Genomic DNA, 19,904 nt, shown 5'->3' with positions numbered 1-19,904 from the left:
AAGGGAAGGGGTGTGGTATATGGCCTGAAGGGGTGTGGTATGTGGCCTGAAGGGGTGTGGTATATGGCCTGAAGGGGTGTGGTATATGGCCTGAAGGGGTGTGGTACATGGCCTGAAGGGGTGTGGTATGTGGCCTGAAGGGGTGTATATATGGCCTGAAGGGGTGTGGTATATGGCCTGAAGGGGTGTGGCCTGATATGGCCTGAAGGGGTGTGGTATGTGGCCTGAAGGGGTGTGGTATATGGCCTGAAGGGGTGTGGTATATAGCCTGAAGAGGTGTGGTATATGGCTTGAAGGGGTGTGGTATATGGCCTGAAGGGGTGTGGTATATGGCCTGAAGGGGTGTTGTATATGGCCTGAAGGGTTGTGAAGTATATGGCCTGAAGGGGTGTGGGGGTGTGGTATGGCCTTAAGGGGTGTGGTACATGGCCTTAAGGTGGCCTTGAAGGGGTGTGGTACATGGCCTTAAGGGGTGGGCCTTAAGGGGTGTGGTATATGGCTTGAAGGGGTGTGGTACATGGCCTTAAGGGGTGTGGTACATGGCCTGAAGGGGTGTGGTATATGGCCTGAAGGGGTGTGGTACATGACCTTAAGGGGTGTGGTAAGGGGTGGCCATGAAGGGGTGTGGTACATGGCCTGAAGGGGTGTGGTACATGGCCTGAAGGGGTGTGGTACATGGCCTGAAGGGGTGTGGTACATGGCCTGAAGGGGTGTGGTATATGGCCTGAAGGGGTGTGGTACATGTGGCCTGAAGGGGTGTGGTACATGGCCTGAAGGGGTGTGGTATATGCCTGAAGGGGTGTGGTATGTGGCCTGAAGGGGTGTGGTACATGGCCTGAAGGGGTGTGGTATATGGCCTGATACACCACGGCTAAGGGATGGGCTTAGGTACGAGGTGACGCGGAGTGCCTGGATAGTCCTTAGCCGTGGTATATTGGCCATATATCACAAACCCCAGAGGTGCCTTATAGCTGTTAAAAAACTGGTTATCAACGTCATTAGAGCAGTAATAAAGTATGTTTTTTGTCACACTCGTGGTACATGGTCTGATATACCACTGCTTTCAGCCAATCAGCATTCAGGGTTCGAACCACACAGTTTATAATACAAATATATAAGGCTTTACTGTTGTATTTTATATTTTCAGGATGACCATATGGTCAATGACCGGTAATTCTCAGAGTAAAAGGGACAATACTAGTCTCACGCCATACGACAGAGGGCTGAACGCATAAGTCTGTTAACACTCTTGCTTCCTGAATGCCGACGTTGCAAAGATTCTACTTTTATTTTCTATCTAAATACAAAGCTGGAATCACCCAGGTCATGGAATCACCCAGGTCATGGAATCACCCAGGTCATGGAGTCACCCAGGTCATGGAATCACCCAGGTCACGGAATCACCCAGGTCACGGAATCACCCAGGTCATGGAATCACCCAGGTCATGGAATCACCCAGGTCATGGAATCACCCAGGTCATGGAATCACCCAGGTCATGGAATCACCCAGGTCATGGAATCACCCAGGTCATGGTTTAAAAAGGCAGATCTTTTAGGAAAGTTACTTTTTTCTTTCTCTTCCCGTGATAATCTGGCCAATGACACATAGAGCGGGTGGTGATGACGGCCCAGTACATCACTGGGACCGTGCTGCCACCCATCCAGGACATCTACTACTTGGAAGAACAAGCTGTTCACTCCCTTACTGTCTGGCCGACAGTAAGGGAGTGAACAGCTCGTGGCTGGGGGGCATGGGGTCCTTGATTATGTTTGGGGTCTGTCACCCTATGGGCCCTAGTGAAATTCTCCTGTAGGATCTCCATCATGACTGGTATGTCTATTGTCCTGTAGGATCTCCATCATGACTGATATGTCTATTGTCCTGTAGGATCTCCATCATGACTGGTATGTCTATTGTCCTGTAGGATCTCCATCATGACTGATATGTCTATTGTCCTGTAGGATCTCCATCATGACTGGTGTGTCTATTCATCAATCAATCAAACTGAAATGTAATTCATAAATCCCTTTTTCACATCAGCAGTGCTTTACAGAAACCCATCCTAAAACCCCAAAGAGCAAGCAATGCAGAGGAAGAAGCACGATGGCTAAGAACAACTACCTAGAAGGCAGGAACCTAGGAAGACACCTAGAGAGGAAGCAGGAGGAAGTATTCAAACACGTTTAAATGAGAAACATTGATTACTAAAACGAGCTGGGCAAGCTGGAGCAGAAACTGAAGTGGACCTCCTCACCTGTACGACCTCCACCAGGACTACAAATCCCATGTCTCACCTGTACGATCTCCAACATCTCATCACGGCTGATGTACCCATTCCCATCCAAGTCATACATGCTGAAGGCCCACTTCAGTTTCTGCTCCAGCTTTCCCCGTGACGTGACACTCAGCGCGATGATGAACTCCCGGAAGAACGATGGTGCCGTCGTTGTTGGTGACACGAACGTTCGGAAGACGTGCTCGTTTAAATGGAGGCATCTCCTACGGGAAGAAGTTGGCGTAGATCTTCTTGAACTCCTCCACGTTCAGGTTGCCGCTGGGACAGTCCTTCAGAAAGCCCTAAGGAGAGATAGAGAGACAGAGAAAGAGTGTGAGAAAGAGAGAACAGAGAGAGAGAGAGAGAGTGTGAGAAAGAGAGAACAGAGAGAGAGAGAGAGTGTGAGAAAGAGAGAACAGAGAGAGAGAGAGAGAGACAGAGAGAGAGAGTGTGAGAAAGAGAGAACAGAGATAGAGACAGAGAGAGAGTGTGAGAAAGAGAGAACAGAGAGAGAGACAGAGAGACAGAGAGAGAGAGACAGAGAGAGAGAGTGTGAGAAAGAGAGAACAGAGAGAGAGAGACAGACAGAGAGTGTGAGAAAGAGAGAACAGAGAGAGAGAGAGAGATAACAGAGAGAGAGAAGCGAGAGAGAGAGAACAGAGAACAGAGAACAGAGAGAGAACAGAAAGAGAGAGAGAGAGAGATAACAGAGAGAGAGAGAACAGAGAACAGAGAGAGAACAGAAAGAGAGAGAGAGAAAGACCTTTTGTAGCCCTCGTTCCATTGCCAACCCCAGCAGATAGTACATCATTCTCTGAAAACAGACTTTATGTCCAGCATCCATCAAGTTCCATGTTTTATTAGTCGTATTTACAGTATACACACAGTACACACCATACAACCCAATGTTGACTTGCATGTTCCTTCTTAACAACTAAACAACAATAAGAACATATAAAATATAAGAAGAGGAACTTAAAGTAAATGGCTCAGTAGAATAGAACACGTTTATTATAAATACAATAAAATAATAAACATTTGAGCACAAGTATGAATCAAATCAAATGTGATTTGTCACATACAGGTGTAGACTAACAGTGAAATGCTTATTAAACTTATTCTATTATTAATATCTATTATTAATTAATTATTATTATTAACTTTTCCAACAATACACAGTTAAGATAAAGATTTATTTTTTTAAATACATAAACAAATGAATATAGTAACATGAGGAATAAATACACAACAAAGAACAACGAATAATAATAACAAATAAAAGTAATGTGGAATACAAATCAAATTGTATTTCTTACATACACCTAATACAACATGCTGTAGACCTGTCGAAGGCCATGCAGCTAAAACACGTTTTTAAACTTTGTTTTTATTGAACATGCCATACAAATAAAGATATTTTAATTGATTATATGAAGAGTGCCTTGGTCCTCCTTTCTTTCTGATGACCGTGAAATGCTTCCTTAAGAGACCTTACAAGCCCAACAGGAAGTAGAAAGTACCATGGCTATATACAGGAAATAGAAAGTACCATGGCCATATACAGGAAGTAGAAAGTACCATGGCTATATACAGGAAGTAGAAAATAACATGGCTATATACATGGAGTACCAGCACCGAGTCGATGTGCAGGGGTACGCTATAATTGAGGTAGCTTTGAACATATATACAGCGCCTTCAGAAAGTATTCAGACCCCTTGACTTTTTCCACATTTTCTTACATTACAGCCTTATTCTAAAATGGATGAAAACAATTAATAAATCCTCATCAATCTACACACAATTCCCCATTTTTGCAAATGTATCAAAAATAAAAACATAAATACTTTATTTCATAAGCATTCAGACCCTTTGTTATGAGACTCAAATTGAGCTCAGGTGCATCCTGTTTCCATTGATCATCCTTGAGATGTTTCTACAACTTGATTGGAATCCACCTGTGGAAAATTCAATTGATTGGACATGATTTGGAAAGGCACACACCTGTCTATATAAGGTCCAACAGTTGACCGTGCAAGTCAGAGCAAATACCAAGTCATGAGGTTGAAGGAATTGTCCGTAGAGCTCCGAGACAGGATTGTGACGAGGCACAGATCTGGGGAAGGGCACCAACAATGTCTACAGCATTGAAGGTCCCCAAGAACACAGTGGCCTCCATAATTCTTAAATGGAAGAAGTTTGGAACAACCAAGACTCTTCCTAGAACTGCCCACCCAGCCAAACCGACCAATCAGGGGGAGAAGGGCCTTGGTCAGGGAGGTCACCAAGAACCTGATGGTCACTCTGACAGAGCAAAGTTTGTGGTCATGCGCACATCCTTAAAGACATAGGTGCTGGGCTAATGAAGAATACTAGTATAGAACAACTCCCTGACAGAGCTCCAGAGTTCCTCTGTGGAGATGGGAGAACCTTCCAGAAGGACAACCATCTCTCTACCAATCAGGCCTTTATGGTAGAGTGGCCAAGGAGAAGCCACTCCTCAGTAAAAGGCACATGACAGCCCGCTTGGAGTTTGCCAAAAGGGACCTAAAGGACTCTCAGACCATGAGAAACAAGATTCTCTGGTCTGATGAAACCAAGATTGAACTCTTTGCCCTGAATGCCAAGCATCTTGTTTGTAGGAAACCTGGCACCATCTCTACGGTAAAGCATGGTGGTGGCAGAATCATGCTGTGGGGATGTTTTTCAGTGGCAGGGACTGGGAGACCAGTCAGGATCGAGGGAAAGGTAAACAGAGGAAAGAACAGAGAGATCCTTGGTGAAAACCTGCTTTGGAGCGATCAGGACCTCAGACGGGTTCACCTTCCAACAGGACAACGACCCTAAGCACACAGCCAAGATAACGCAGGAGTGGGTTCGGGACAAGTCTCTGAATGTCCTTGAGTGGCCCAGCCAGAGACCGGACATGAACCTAAACAAGCATCTCTGGAGAGACCTGAAAATCAATCAAATCAAATCAAATGTATTTACAAAGCCCTTCATACATCAGCTGATGTCACAAATGCAACAGGATTGATAATATAGAGTAGCTTGCAGTATACTGTAGGTAGGGGTAAAGTGACTAGGCAACAGGGTAGATCATAGACAGTAACAGCAGCGTATTTGGTGTCTGAATGTGTGTGTTGGTGTGTGTGTAAGTGTGTGTGTTGGTGTGTGTAAGTGTGTGTGTTGGTGTGTGTAAGTGTGTGTGTTGGTGTGTGTAAGTGTGTGTGTTGGTGTGTGAATGTGTGTGTTGGTGTGTGTAAGTCTGTGTGTTGGTGTGTGAATGTGTGTGTTAGTGTGTGGCGCCAGTATGCGTTTGTTGGGATGTCAGTGTAAGTATCTGTGAGTGTGTTGGGTAGAGTCCAGTGTGTTGGGTAGAGTCCAGTGTGTGGGTAGAGTCCAGTGTGTTGGGTAGAGTCCAGTGTGTTGGGTAGAGTCCAGTGTGTTGGGTAGAGTCCAGTGTGTAGAGTCCAGTGTGTTGGGTAGAGTCCAGTGTGTGGGGGTAGAGTCCAGTGTGTTGGGTAGAGTCCAGTGTGTTGGGTAGAGTCCAGTGTGTCCAGTGGGGGTAGAGTCCAGTGTGTTGGGTAGAGTCCAGTGTGTTGGGAGTCCAGTGTGTTGGGTAGAGTCCAGTGTGTTGGGTAGAGTCCAGTGTGTTGGGTAGAGTCCAGTGTGTTGGGTAGAGTCCAGTGTGTCCAGTGTGTTGGGTAGAGTCCATTGTGTGGGGTAGAGTCCAGTGTGTTGGGTAGAGTCCAGTGTGTTGGGTAGAGTCCAGTCCAGTGTGTTGGGTAGAGTCCAGTGTGTTGGGTAGAGTCCAGTGTGGGTGAGTCCAGTGTGTTGGGTAGAGTCCAGTGTGTTAGGGTAGAGTCCAGTGTGTGTTGGGTAGAGTCCAGTGTGTTGGGTAGAGTCCAGTGTGTTGGGTAGTGTGTGGGTAGTCCAGTGTGTTGGGTGTGTGGGTAGAGTCCAGTGTGTTGGGTAGAGTCCAGTGTGTGGGTAGAGTCCAGTGTGTTGGGTAGAGTCCAGTGTGTTGGGTAGAGTCCAGTGTGTTCCAGTGTGTTGGGTAGAGTCCAGTCCAGTGTGTTGGGTAGAGTCCAGTGTGTTGGGTAGAGTCCAGTGTGTTGGGTAGAGTCCAGTGTGTTGGGTAGAGTCCAGTGTGTTGGGTAGAGTCCAGTGTGTGGGTAGAGTCCAGTGTGTTGGGTAGAGTCCAGTGTGTGGGTAGAGTCCAGTGTGTTGGGTAGAGTCCAGTGTGTCCAGTGTGTGGGTAGAGTCCAGTGTGTTGGGTAGAGTCCAGTGTGGGTAGAGTCCAGTGTGGGTAGAGTCCAGTGTGTTGGGTAGAGTCAGTGTGTGGGTAGAGTCCAGTGTGTTGGGTAGAGTCCAGTGTGTTGGGTAGAGTCCAGTGTGTTGGGTAGAGTCCAGTGTGTGGGGTCCAGTGTGTTGGGTAGAGTCCAGTGTGTGTGGGGTAGTGTGTGGGTAGTCCAGTGTGTTGGGTAGAGTCCAGTGTGTTGGGTAGAGTCCAGTGTGTTGGGTAGAGTCCAGTGTGTTGGTAGAGTCCAGTGTGTTGGGTAGAGTCCAGTGTGTTAGGGTAGAGAGTCCAGTGTGTTGGGTAGAGTCCAGTGTGTTGGGTAGAGTCCAGTGTGTTGGGTAGAGTCCAGTGTGTTGGGTAGAGTCCAGTGTGTTGGGTAGAGTCCAGTGTGTTGGGTAGGTCCAGTGTGTTGGGTAGTCCAGTGTGTTGGGTAGAGTCCAGTGTGTTGGGTAGAGTCCAGTGTGTAGAGTCCAGGTGTTGTAGAGTCCAGTGTGTTGGGTAGAGTCCAGTGTGTTGGGTAGAGTCCATGTGTTGGTAGATGTGTGGGTAGAGTCCAGTGTGTTGGGTAGAGTCCATTGTGTTGGGTAGAGTCCAGTGTGTGGGTAGAGTGTGTTGGGTAGAGTCCAGTGTGTTGGGTAGAGTCCAGTGTGTTGGGTAGAGTCCAGTGTGTTGGGTAGAGTCCAGTGTGTTGGGTAGAGTCCAGTGTGTTGGGTAGAGTCCAGTGTGTTGGGTAGAGTCCAGTGTGTTGGGTAGAGTCCAGTGTGTTGTGTGTTGGGTAGAGTCCAGTGTGTTGGGTAGAGTCCAGTGTGTCCAGTGTGTTGGTAGAGTCCATTGTGTTGGGTAGAGTCCATTGTGTTGGGTAGAGTCCAGTGTGTTGGGTAGAGTCCAGTGTGTGGGGAGTCCAGTGTGTTGGGTAGAGTCCAGTGTGTTGGGTAGAGTCCATTGTGTGTGGGGTAGAGTCCAGTGTGTGGGGTAGAGTCCAGTGTGTTGTCCATTGTAGAGTCCAGTGTGTTGGGTAGAGTCCAGTGTGTTGGGTAGAGTCCAGTGTTGTGGGTAGAGTCCATTGTGTTGGGTAGAGTCCATTGTGTTGGGTATTGTCCAGTGTGTTGGGTATTGTCCAGTGTGTTGGGTAGAGTCCAGTGTGTTGGGTAGAGTCGATTGTGTTGGGTAGAGTCGATTGTGTTGGGTAGAGTCCATTGTGTTGGGTAGAGTCCATTGTGTTGGGTAGAGTCCAGTGTGTTGGGTATAGAGTCCGTGCAAGAGAGTTAGTGGGTCGATGTAGGTAGTTCGGGTAGCCATTTGATTAGCTATGTAGCAGATTTGTTTAGTCGTCTTATGGCTCAGGAGTAGAAGCTGTTCAGGGTCTTTGACACTTTTTTGGGGGGGCCATCCTCTGACACCGCCTGGTATAGAGGTCCTGGATGGCAGGGAGCTTGGCCCCAGTGATGTACTGGGCCGTTCGCACTACCCTCTGTAGCACCTTGCAGTTGCCGTACCAAGTGGTGATGCAGCCAGTCAAGATGCTCTCGATGGCGCTGCTGTAAAAATTTTTTTGAGGAGCTGAGGGCCCATGGCAAGTTTTTTCAGCCTCCTGAGGGGGAAGAGGCACTGGCATTCCCTCTTCACGACTGTGTTGGTGTGTGTGGAGCAAGTTAATTCCTTAGTGATGTGAACACCGAGGAACTTAAAGCTCTCGACCCAAATCCACTACAGCCTCATCGATGTGGATGGGAGCGTGCTCGCCCCTCCATTTCCTGTAGTCCACAATGAGCTCCTTTGTCCTGCTGACGTTGAGGGAGAGGTTGTTGTCCTGGCACCACACGGCCAGATCTCTGACGTCCTCCCTATAGGCTGCCTCATCATCGACGGTGATCAGGCCTAGCAACTTGGTGTCGTCAGCAAACTTATTGATGGTGTTGAAGTCATGTTTGGCAACACAGTTGTTGGTGAACAGGGAGTACAGGAGGGGACTAAGCACACGCCCCTGAGGGGCCACCATGTTGATGGTAGGCGTGGTGGATGTGTTGTTGCCAACCCTTACCACCTGGCAGTGGCCCGTCAGGAAATCCAGGATCCAGTTGCATAGGGAGGTGTTTAGTCCCAGGGTCCTTAGCATAGTGATGAGCTTCGTGGTCACTATGGTGTTGTACGCTGAGCTGTAGTCAATGAACAGCATTCTCACATAGGTGTTCCTTTTGTCCAGGTGGGAAAGGGCAGTGTGGAGTGCAATAGAGATTGCATCATCTGTGGATCTGTTCGGGCGGTATACGAATTGAAACGGGTCCAGGGTTTCTGGGATGATGGTGTTGATGTGAGCCATGACCAGCCTTTCAAGTATAATACAGGAAGGAACCATTTATAGTCAAATATTTACACGTTTTGGAGAATGGGGGGTAAAGTGTAACAAATTGTGCAGTATTTAGCAATAACAATAAGAGACTGGAAGCAGCAGATGCAATGTGTGTGTGTAGCTTGTGTGTGTGTGTGTGTGTGTGTGTGTGTGTGTGTGTGTGTGTCTGTGTGTGTGTGTCTGTAGTGTGTGTGCGTGTGTATGTGTGTGCCTGTGTGTGTGTGTAGCTTGTGTGTGTGTGTGTGTGTGTGTGTGTGTGTGTGTGTGTAGCTTGTGTGTGTGTGTGTGTGTGTGTCTGTAGCGTGTGTGTGTCTGTAGTGTGTGTGTGTGTGTGTGTGTGTGGGTGTCTGTAGAGTGTGTGTGTGTATGTATGTGTGTGTCTGTGTGTGCCTGTGTGTGTGTGTGTGTGTGTGTAGCTTGTGTGTGTGTGTGTATGTGTGTGTCTGTGTGTGTGTAGCTTGTGTGTGTGTGTGTGTGTGTGTGTGTGTGTGTGTGTGTGTGTGTCTGTGTGTGTCTGTGTGTGTGTGTGTGTGTGTGTGTGTGTGTGTGTGTGTGTTAAGGTGTGGAGAATCAGAGCAGGTGGTCATTCCAGTTCAAGTGTTCAGCAGTCTGAGCTCAGAAGGGACCATGATGCCATTTGGGATGCAATCCCAGCCTGTTGATGAAGAGGATGGGTAGAGGAAGAGGACAGATAGGCACAGCTCCATATGCTTGTTGTTAAGTTGCACAGGGCACCATGATGTTTCTTCCATCATAAGAAGATTTCTGGTCCAAATCTCAGCATGATAAGACGACAGTTGGCTGATGAACTACCTCATCACTGAACCCACGTGTGTGTGTGTGTGTGTGTGTGTGTGTGTGTGTGTGTGTGTGTGTGTCTGTCTGTGTGTGTGTGTGTGGTTTCCTGAATGGATTAATGCATGTATGAATTAAGTGCTGTTGTACGTATGGCTCCATTACCACCCGTCTGACCTGGGTTTAGGGGTTAGAGGTTAGGGGTTAGGGGTAAGGGGTACGGGTTTAGGGGTAAGGGGTTAGGGGTAAGGGGTAAGGGGTTAGGGGTATGGGGTTAGGGGTTAGGGGTAAGGGGTTAGGGGTTAGGGGTAAGGGGTTAGGGGGGGTTAGGGGTTAGGGGTAAGAGGTTAGGGGTTAGGGGTAAGAGGTTAGGGGTACGGGGTTAGGGGTAAGAGGTTAGGGGTAAGGGGTACGGGGTAAGGGGTTAGGGGTAAGGGGTAAGGGGTTAGGGGTTAGGGGTTAGGGGTTAAGGGGTTAGGGGTTAGGGGTAAGGGGTTAGGGGTAAGGGGTTAGGGGTAAGGTCACAAAACATTCTGCCGAGCTCCCTACCACTAGAATGAACCATATGCATCTTCTAGTGATCTACTGATAGGACAGTCACCTGTCAGTCACAAAGCAACCAATGACATGGAAACACTTCTGGTATGATAGTCTGCTGTCTGTCCCGCCTCCTGGTGCCTGTTGGCAGTGTGATTGGTTGCAGTCGTATTTCTTTACACAGAGGAGGGGGGAGAGCATGATGCTCCTGCATCTTCTCTTTCAGTGAATTTCAGGGCTTACAGTGCCACCATTTTACCCCCCAAAAAAAAAAAAAAAATATATTTAAAAAATTGGACATGATAACTGAAAATGTATTCATAGCAAAACAATTTGCTGCCATAGCTATTAAGTATTTCCACTGTTTTGTTTCATAGCTGGTAGCTAATCAACACAAAAAGTCATAGAAATAATAAGAATTTCCTATTTCTAAGCAAAGAACTACATATCGAGTCCCATATATCCCACCTCGCATGCAGAAACAGTGCTAGCCCAAAGGCCGGGAATAAACTCATATCCCCGAGGTTCGTACCTAAAACATCCTCCATTCAGGCTGCAAAGGCGTTGATTTCCTCCTTAACTAGATTTAAACCAAGTTTAAACCAAGTTTAATTCTCCCGCTGACTTCATTGGTAGTCAGAGATTCTGTCACAATCGTGTGTATAGGTGGCAGGGAAGACAGGCGCAGGAGAATTAAACTTGGTAAAATTGAGTAATTTAATAAAACAAACATAACTCCGAAACCATAAAGACAAATGAAACAAATTGGGTACGAGGACCTGTCGTGCACCAAATACAAACAACACGAAACTGAAATAAGAAACAATCTCTGACAAAGACATGATGGGAAACAGAGGGTTAAATACACAACAGGTAATGGATGGGATTGAAACCAGGTGTGTAGGAAGACAAGACAAAACCAATGGAAAATGAAAAATGGATCAATGATGGCTAGAAGATGAGCACCGCCCGAACAAGGAGAGGCAACGACTTCGGTAGAAGTCATGACAAGCAGTGAATTTCAAAAATAGATTTAACCACAAAGAGGTTTTTCAAGGCTTCGCAAAGAAGGGCACCTATTGGTAGATGGGTAAAATAAAAAAGCAGACATTGAATATCCCTTTGAGCACGGTAAAGTTATGAATTACACTTTGGATGGTGAATGAATACACCCAGTCACTACAGAGATACAGGAGTCTTTCCTAACTCAGTTGCCGGAGAGGAAGGAAACTGTGTTTAATGGCTGTGATAGGAGAAAACTGAGGATGTATCAACAACATTGTAGTTACGCCACAATAATAACCTAAATGACAGAGTGAAAATAAGGAAGCCTGTAAAGAATGAAAATATACCAAAACATTTCTCCTATTTGCAACAAGGCACTAAAGTAATACTGCACGAAATGTGGCGAAAAAAAATCAATTTATGTTCTGAATACAAAGAGTTATGTTTAAGGCAAATCCAACACAACACCTCAAACACAACACATATTTTCAAGCATGGTGGTGGCTGCCTCATGTTATGGGTATGTTTGTCATCGGCAAGGACAAGGAAGTTTTTTTTAGGATGAAAATTGAACGGAATAGAGCAAAGCAGAGGCAAAATCCTAGAGGAAAACCTGGTTCAGTCTGCTTTCCAACAGATACTGGGAAACAAATTCACCTTTCAGCAGGACAATAGCCTAAAACAGAAGGCCAAATCTACACTGGTGTTGCTTACCAAGATGACATTGAATGTTCCTGAGTGGCTTATTTAAAGTTTTGACTTAAATTGGCTTGAACATCTATGGCAAGGCTTAAATTTCTAGAAATGATCAACAACCAACTTGACAGAGCTTGAAGCATTTTTTAAAAGAATAATGTGCAAATATTCTACAATCTAGGTGTGCAAAACTGAAACCATATCATGACTAAGACTTGGCATCTATAAGGTCTTATTTATGCATACATCTAAGCAATGACATGAGATAAATATATATATATATATATATTAGAGACACACACAAAACTAGTCAAAGGTTTGGACATCCAAAAAGGCTCACAGCTGTAATCGGTGCCAAAGGGTGTGAATACTTATGTAAATGAGATATGTCTATAATTAATTTGGAATAAACGTTCACTTCTTCATTATGGGGTATTGTGTGTAGAAGGAGAATAAAATAAAACACGGATCCATTTTGAATTCAGGCTGTAAAACAAAATGTGAAATAAGTCAAGAGGTATGAATACTTTCTGAAGGCCCTGTAGTTAAGGCATTTGGATAAATAATGACATTCAGATATTATAATCATATTAGGACGAGCTACAAAGTGACCACTGATTCCATGTCTATTTACATTAGGCCAGCAGCCACTAAGGTGCAGGGTTGAGTAACCGGGTGGTAGCCGACTAGTGACAGTGACTAAGTTCAGGGCAGGGTGGAGGCCGACTAGCGACAGTGTCTAAGTTCAGGGCAGGGTACTGAGTGGAGGCCGACTAGTGACAGTGACTAAGTTCAGGGCAGGGCACTGGGTAGAGGCCGGCTAGTGATGGCATTTGCCTGGGGCGCTGTGCGCACTGTGAGTGAAGTGCTAAAATATTCATTTTTAGAAGAGTACAGGCATAGAAGTTGGTCTAATTTACCCAAAAGCTAAACTAACTAAAGTGTGACTTTGTCCTTCTGTTTCCTGGCTATTTAAATTGTTTTGTTCACACACTAGGTTGTTAATCAATGATAGTTTGAGTTTGCTTAACTGCTACGAGCATAGGGATAATTTAATCTCCGATAGACAGAACCTGTGTGAAGCTAGCCACAATAAGGATTAGCCACAATAGTCCTACGCAGTTGCCATACCAGGCGGTGATGCAACCGTTCAGGATGCTCTCTATGGTGCAGCTGTATAACTTGTTTGAGGTTCTGGGGAACCAAATCTTCAGTCTCCTAAGGGGGAAACAGTTGTTGTCGTACCCTCTTCACAACAGTCTTGGTGTGTTTGGACCATGATAGTTCGTTGGTGATGTGGACACTAAGGAACTTGAAACTCTCGACCCGCTCCACTCCAGCCCCATTGATGTTAACGGGGGCCTGTTTGGCCCGCCTTTTCCTGTAGTCCACGATCAGCTCCTTTGTCTTGTTCACATTGAGGGAGAGGTTGTTGTCCTGGCACCACACTGCCAGTTCCCTGACCTCCTCCCTATAGGCTGTCTCATCATTGTCAGTGATCAGGCCTACCACTGTTATGCCGTCAGCAAATGTAATGATGTTGTTGGAGTCTTGTTTGGCCACACAGTCGTGGGTGAACAGAGAGGACAGGAGGGGACTAAATACGCACCCCTGAGGTTCCCCACTGTTGAGGATCAGCGTGGCAGATGTGTTGTTGCCAACCCTTACCACCTGGGGGCAGGAAGTCCAGGATCCAGTTGCAGAGGGAAGTGTTTAGACTCAGGGTCCTTAGCTTAGTGATGAGCTTCGTGGGCACTATGGTATTGAACGCTGAGCTGTAGTCAATGAACAGAATTTTCGCATAGGTGTTCCTGTCCAGGTGGGAAAGGGCAGTGTGGAGTGCGATTGAGATTGCGTCATCTGTGGATCTGTTGGGGCGGTATGCGAATTGGAGTGGGTCTAGGGTATCCGGGAGGATGCTGTTGATGTGAACCATAACCAGCCTTTCAAAGCACTTCATGGCTACAGACGTGAGTGCTACGGGGCGCTAATAATTTAGACAGTTTACCTTCGCTTTCTTGGACACAGGGACTATGGTGGTCTGCTTGAAACATGTTGGTATTACAGACTCGGTCAGGGAGAGGTTGGTCCGCGCATGCTTAGATTACACCTCCTGGTAATCCATCTGGTCCCGCGGCTTTTTGAATGTTGACCTGTTTAAAACTCACATCGGCTACCGAGAGCATTATCACACAGTCATCCAGAACAGCTGGTGCTCTCGTGTATGCTTCATGCTTCAGGCATTTAGCTCGTCTGGTAGGCTCGCATCACTGGGCAGCACACGTCTGGGTTTCCCTTTGTAGTCCGTAATAGTTTTCAAGCCCTGCCACATCCGACATGCTTCAAAGCCGGTGTAGTAGGATTCAATCTTAATCCTGTATTGACTCTTTCTGGTTGGGATATGTACGTACTGTGACTGTGGGGACGACGTCATCGATGCACTTATTGATGAAGCCGATGACTGAGGTGGTGTACTCCTCAATGCCATTGGATGAATCCCGGAACATATTCCAGTCTGTGCAAAACAGTCCTGTAGCGTAGCATCAGCGTCATCTGACCACTTCTGTATTGATTGAGTCACTGGTACTTCCTGCTTTAGTTTTTGCTTGTAAGCAGGAACCAGGAGGATATAATTATGGTCAGATTTGCCAAATGGAGGGCCGGGGAGAGCTTTGTACTCATCTCTGTGTGTGGAGTAAAGGTGGTCTAGAGTTATTTTTCCTCTGGTTAAATATCTCATCCATTTTAGAGGGACTTAGATTTACATAGTCCCTGTATTTATCTGTCATAGGAGATTGAGGGTAAGAGGTTTAAATATCATATACCATAGATACAAGATGCCATTTAAAGAGCTGATTATTCCAGTATGTATCGTTTCAGTCGTGGTTTCTCTGGTTATTCCAGTATGTATCGTTTCAGTCGTGGTTTCTCTGGTTATTCCGGTATGTATCATATCGGTCGTGGTTTCCCTGGTTATTCCAGTATGTTTCTTATTAGTAGTGGTTTCCCTGGTCTGAAAAGGCCAGGGATGAACACCTGTTGGAGATTAGGAATAAGGTCTAGCTGTCTGTCCGCTGTCACCTTCTACCACTATATTAGGAATAAGGTCTATCCGTCTGTCTGCTGTCACCTTCTACCACTATATTAGGAATGAGGTCTATCTGTCTGTCCGCTGTCACCTTCTACCACTATACTAGGAATAAGGTCTATCTGTCTGTCCGTTGTCACCTTCTATCACTATATTAGGAATAAGGTCTATCTGTCTGTCCGCTGTCACCTTCTACCACTATATTAGGAATAAGGTCTATCCGTCTGTCTGCTGTCACCTTCTACCACTATATTAGGAATAAGGTCTATCTGTCTGTCCGCTGTCACCTTCTACCACTATATTAGGAATAAGGTCTATCTGTCTGTCTGCTGTCACCTTCTACCACTATATTAGGAATAAGGTCTATCTGTCTGTCCGCTGTCACCTTCTACCACTATATTAGGAATAAGGTCTAGCTGTCTGTCCGCTGTCACCCTCTACCACTATATTAGGAATAAGGTCTATCTGTCTGTCTGCTGTCACCTTCTACCACGATGTTAGAGTTATGATTACGGTGTGCGTGGGTGTGAGTTTGCATGCGTGCATCTCTGTGTGTGTGTGTGTGTGTGTGTGTACACTGACCTTGTACCACTCCTGTAGTTCGTGGTCGGAGAACTCGGTGTTCTCTCTCAGGTCCTGAAGCATCTCCGGCCTCAGCTTGCTGTTCTGTTTCCCCATGGCAACGACGCAACACCGTGGCGAAACACACTTGGTCTCTGAGACAACCTCAGCGATGGACTACAGCGGCAACAACACCTACCAGGTCCCTGGTCACAACCTGCCAATCACAGAGCAGAGAAGAGAGGGAGAGGGTGTGAGCAACCAATTACAGACTAGACAGAAAAGGGCGGCAATCAATTAAATCAGGAAGTAATCTGAAACCACATAATTAATTGGAGAAGTGTCTATGGGCTGTAGCCATGACGACTGGTGTATGCCATCCAATCAAAGGTCAGCCCTACAGTTGTAGAGAGACAGCCAAAGATCAGTGACCAATACAAGGCCACCTACCTCCTAGTATGTAATGTCATCCATTACAACTAAAGTCAGTCAAATAAAAAATCTGACACTTTGAGCCTAGGATTCGAACTGTGTAGCAACATCTTGTAGCGTTTTACACAAAATGCAATGGTATTACAATCGCTGGGCGAAAAGGTTCAATAGCAGAGGATATCTTTATCCATATAATTCCAGATATCTGACATGTTATTAGATATATGGAGTAGACTCTAGTAGTCTCTAGATATGCATGTCCTTAGTTTCATCAACGGAGCTAAGATATTCTACATAATGGGAACGTTTCTACGTGTATCCAATGTGGACCACAGAAAAATCCCTGCTACTTTATGAGTCATCATTTAAATCATATTCAGTAGTAGGATACAAGGCATGGAAAGGCAAACATCATCATAATTTAATCCAAGTTGCTATTTCCAAAGAACATCTCTGCTATTTCTGTTTTTTTTTATTTTTAAATGAGGCATAGCAAATCCAGAGCTCCAATCACAACACCTGTTTTCTGGAGAGATGCAAACGTAGGACAATCTTGCAAAATATATGCCTGCCCTGTTTGTTACTGACGGTGGATGCCGATTGGGTCGTCATCAACGGTCCCTCACAGTACAGATCCAATGTGGTGACAGTGTTGGTGCATAAATCATGCATAAATGCATAAATCATGCATAAATCATGAATCAAAATTGTGTCGATATTGCAAGAAAATATTGTTATTTCACAAGGTAGCTACGCTGCTTCATTCCTGATGAGAAAATGAACTGGGACAAGCTAGCTAGCCAGCCAAGTTGGTAGTTAGCTAGCTAGCTAAGTTAGTTAGATAGCTTATAGTAACCAGCAGTACAAAATATGCCTAAACGTTTTAAAATGTTAGCTGTCACCATAAAGCTTGATAGGGGGTAAAAAATAAAGAATCCCTCAACCACGCCCACAAATTGGGGAAAACAAAAAACATTCCATTCACCCCCATTGTAAAACAGTGGCTAAAAGCAGTGTAACAGAGAGCCTAGTGGTTAGAGCAGGTAGCCTAGTGGTTAGAGTCAGGTAGCCTAGTGGTTAGAGCAGGTAGTCTAGTGGTTAGAGCAGGTAGTCTAGTGGTTAGAGCAGGTAGTCTAGTGGTTAGAGCAGGTAGCCTAGTGGTTAGAGTCAGGTAGCCTAGTGGTTAGAGGAGGCAGGTAGCCTAGTGGTTAGAGTCAGGTAGCCTAGTGGTAGCCTAGTGGTTAGTTAGAGTGGTTAGGCAGGTAGCCTAGTGGTTAGAGCAGGTAGCCTAGTGGTTAGAGCAGGTAGTCTAGTGGTTAGAGCAGGTAGTCTAGTGGTTAGAGACAGGTAGCCTAGTGGTTAGAGTCAGGTAGCCTAGTGGTTAGAGTAGCCTAGGGTAGCCTAGTGGTTTAGAGCAGGTAGCCTAGTGGTTAGGTAGCCTAGTGGTTAGAGCAGGTAGCCTAGTGGTTAGAGCAGGTAGCCTAGTGGTTAGAGCAGGTAGCCTAGTGGTTAGAGGCAGGTAGCCTAGTGGTTAGAGCAGGTAGCCTAGTGGTTAGAGGCAGGTAGCCTAGTGGATAGAGGCAGGTAGCCTAGTGGTTAGAGCAGGTAATCTAGTGGTTAGAGGCAGGTAGCCTAGTGGTTAGAGCAGGTAGCCTAGTGGTTAGAGCAGGTAGCCTAGTGGTTAGAGGCAGGTAGCCTAGTGGTTAGAGCAGGTAGCCTAGTGGTTAGAGGCAGGTAGCCTAGTGGTTAGAGGCAGGTAGCCTAGTGGTTAGAGCAGGTAATCTAGTGGTTAGAGGCAGGTAGCCTAGTGGTTTAGAGCAGGTAGCCTAGTGGTTAGAGCAGGTAGCCTAGTGGTTAGAGGCAGGTAGCCTAGTGGTTAGAGCAGGTAATCTAGTGGTTAGAGGCAGGTAGCCTAGTGGTTAGAGCAGGTAATCTAGTGGTTAGAGCAGATAGTCTAGTGGTTAGAGGCAGGTAGCCTAGTGGTTGCTCTAACCACTAGGCTACCTGCTCTAACCACTAGACTACCTGTTAAACTGCTTTTAGATTGTGGTTTGCGAGCTCCTTTATCCAGACGGATTTATCCCGTGTCTGAAAGAATTATATGGAATTAATATTTGTACATTTATTGAGCATGTCCTCTAAACCCAAGTAAGCATCAGAAACGGTGTCCATTTAATATTAGGGAGGACAATGCTTTGTTTTTATTACAGCATGGCCTTATTTCTATTATATTGGATGACTGTCATTCAGAGTCCGTTCACCTCGTTCAATGTAACATCAATAGGTTTAGGCTCCTACATGATACTAACATTTCTCCTATACCCTTCATGAGGTTCCCACAACCTAGCCTATAAATTTACAACGTAGGCGCACAGGTCGAGATATATATTTTTTGTAATCAAGATGACAGACAGTGATACATTCAATATCACCTTGCACACGCTTGCCTGCGTCTAGCTGATCTAAGGTGTAATCATTAGTCCAACAGTTGCAAACAAGAGTTTATATTGGACAAAATTCAGGTATGTTTTAGCCCCATTTCATTCCGTTTTCTTTCGTTAAATTTAAGAACGTTTTTTTCAACAGAATCGGCGGAATGAATACACCCCCTGATCACACGCAAACACAGTTCACTTTCATAGCAGCCACATACAAACAGCACTTTGCTCATTGTAATTCCTTCTTGCATTTACAAGCTCTTCTCCTCTCTCATCTTTTCCCATCATTTGTGGACTTCAGTGCACAACACATTAGCTGTCTGTTACCAGGCGAAAAAAAACTTTCCAAGTCAAATCTTCATACCATAACCGCTAACCGCTACACACAGCATACATCGTTGTCACCATATTAGGTAGCTACTGTAATATTATAGTCAACATAGCCAATAGAACTAATGCATTAGTAAACCCGCTACAATCGTGCAGTACAGTGATCAGTTTAGCAGTTACACCGGTGGCAATCAATTAATACAACCAAAAGCTTACTTTGACTTAGAAGAGTTCCAGTGTTGGATAGCCATAGCCCGCTAGCTAACATAGCATCCCTCTCTGTTTGATAGCCATAGCCCGCTAGCTAACATAGCATCCCTCTCTGTTTGATAGCCATAGCCCGCTAGCTAACATAGCATCCCTCTCTGTTTGATAGCCATAGCCCGCTAGCTAACATAGCATCCCTCTCTGTTTGATAGCCATAGCCCGCTAGCTAACATAGCATCCCTCTCTGTTTGATAGCCATAGCCCGCTAGCTAACATAGCATCCCTCTCTGTTTGATAGCCATAGCCCGCTAGCTAACATAGCATCCCTCTCTGTTTGATAGCCATAGCCCACTAGCTAACATAGCATCCCTCTCTGTTTGATAGCCATAGCCCGCTAGCTAACATAGCATCCCTCTCTGTTTGATAGCCATAGCCCGCTAGCTAACATAGCATCCCTCTCTGTTTGAGCCAGGTGTTTGACTAGGCTAAACTAGCTAGCTGCATTCACTAGCTAAGTAAGGGAAAGTTTTTTTTTTTAAATACTACGAAATATAACTTCCTCTAGAAGTTGTCATAACTACTGTGTAAGTCTATGGAAGGGGGTGAGAACCATGAGTATTAAAGTCAATGTACACAGAGGAGGATGGAAAATAGCTGTCCTCCGGCTACACCATGGTGATACACTACAGAGTGCTGTTGAGGCTACTGTAGACCTTCACTGCAAAACAGTGTGTTTTAATCAATTATTTGATGAACTGAATATATTTAATACGGTTCTATCCACTGAGGAGGATGGTCCTCCCGTTCCTCCTCTGATCAAATAGCATATCAAGATCCAGATATGGACCTCAGCCAGGAGAAGCATATCTGGAATCAATATAGCAACACA

At 45.6% G+C, this 19,904-nt stretch overlaps 1 protein-coding gene across 1 annotated transcript in view; it reads right to left on the bottom strand.

The window, feature by feature from the left end:
- Positions 1–19,904, bottom strand: part of LOC112264301 (hippocalcin) — a 90,852-nt gene that overhangs the window by 9,676 nt on the left and 61,272 nt on the right. Inside the window, 3 exon segments of the mRNA XM_042295096.1 lie at positions 2,296–2,503; positions 2,505–2,578; positions 15,630–15,825. Of these exon segments, the coding sequence (XP_042151030.1) occupies positions 2,296–2,503; positions 2,505–2,578; positions 15,630–15,725 (378 nt within the window). The 5' untranslated portion in view covers positions 15,726–15,825.

Source organism: Oncorhynchus tshawytscha, linkage group LG13 (genome assembly GCF_018296145.1).
Source record: "Oncorhynchus tshawytscha isolate Ot180627B linkage group LG13, Otsh_v2.0, whole genome shotgun sequence".
In the NCBI taxonomy this organism is placed as follows: Eukaryota; Metazoa; Chordata; class Actinopteri; order Salmoniformes; family Salmonidae; genus Oncorhynchus; species Oncorhynchus tshawytscha.
Note: the sequence above shows the minus strand (reverse complement) of the source record. Positions and strands in the feature narration are given on the sequence as shown.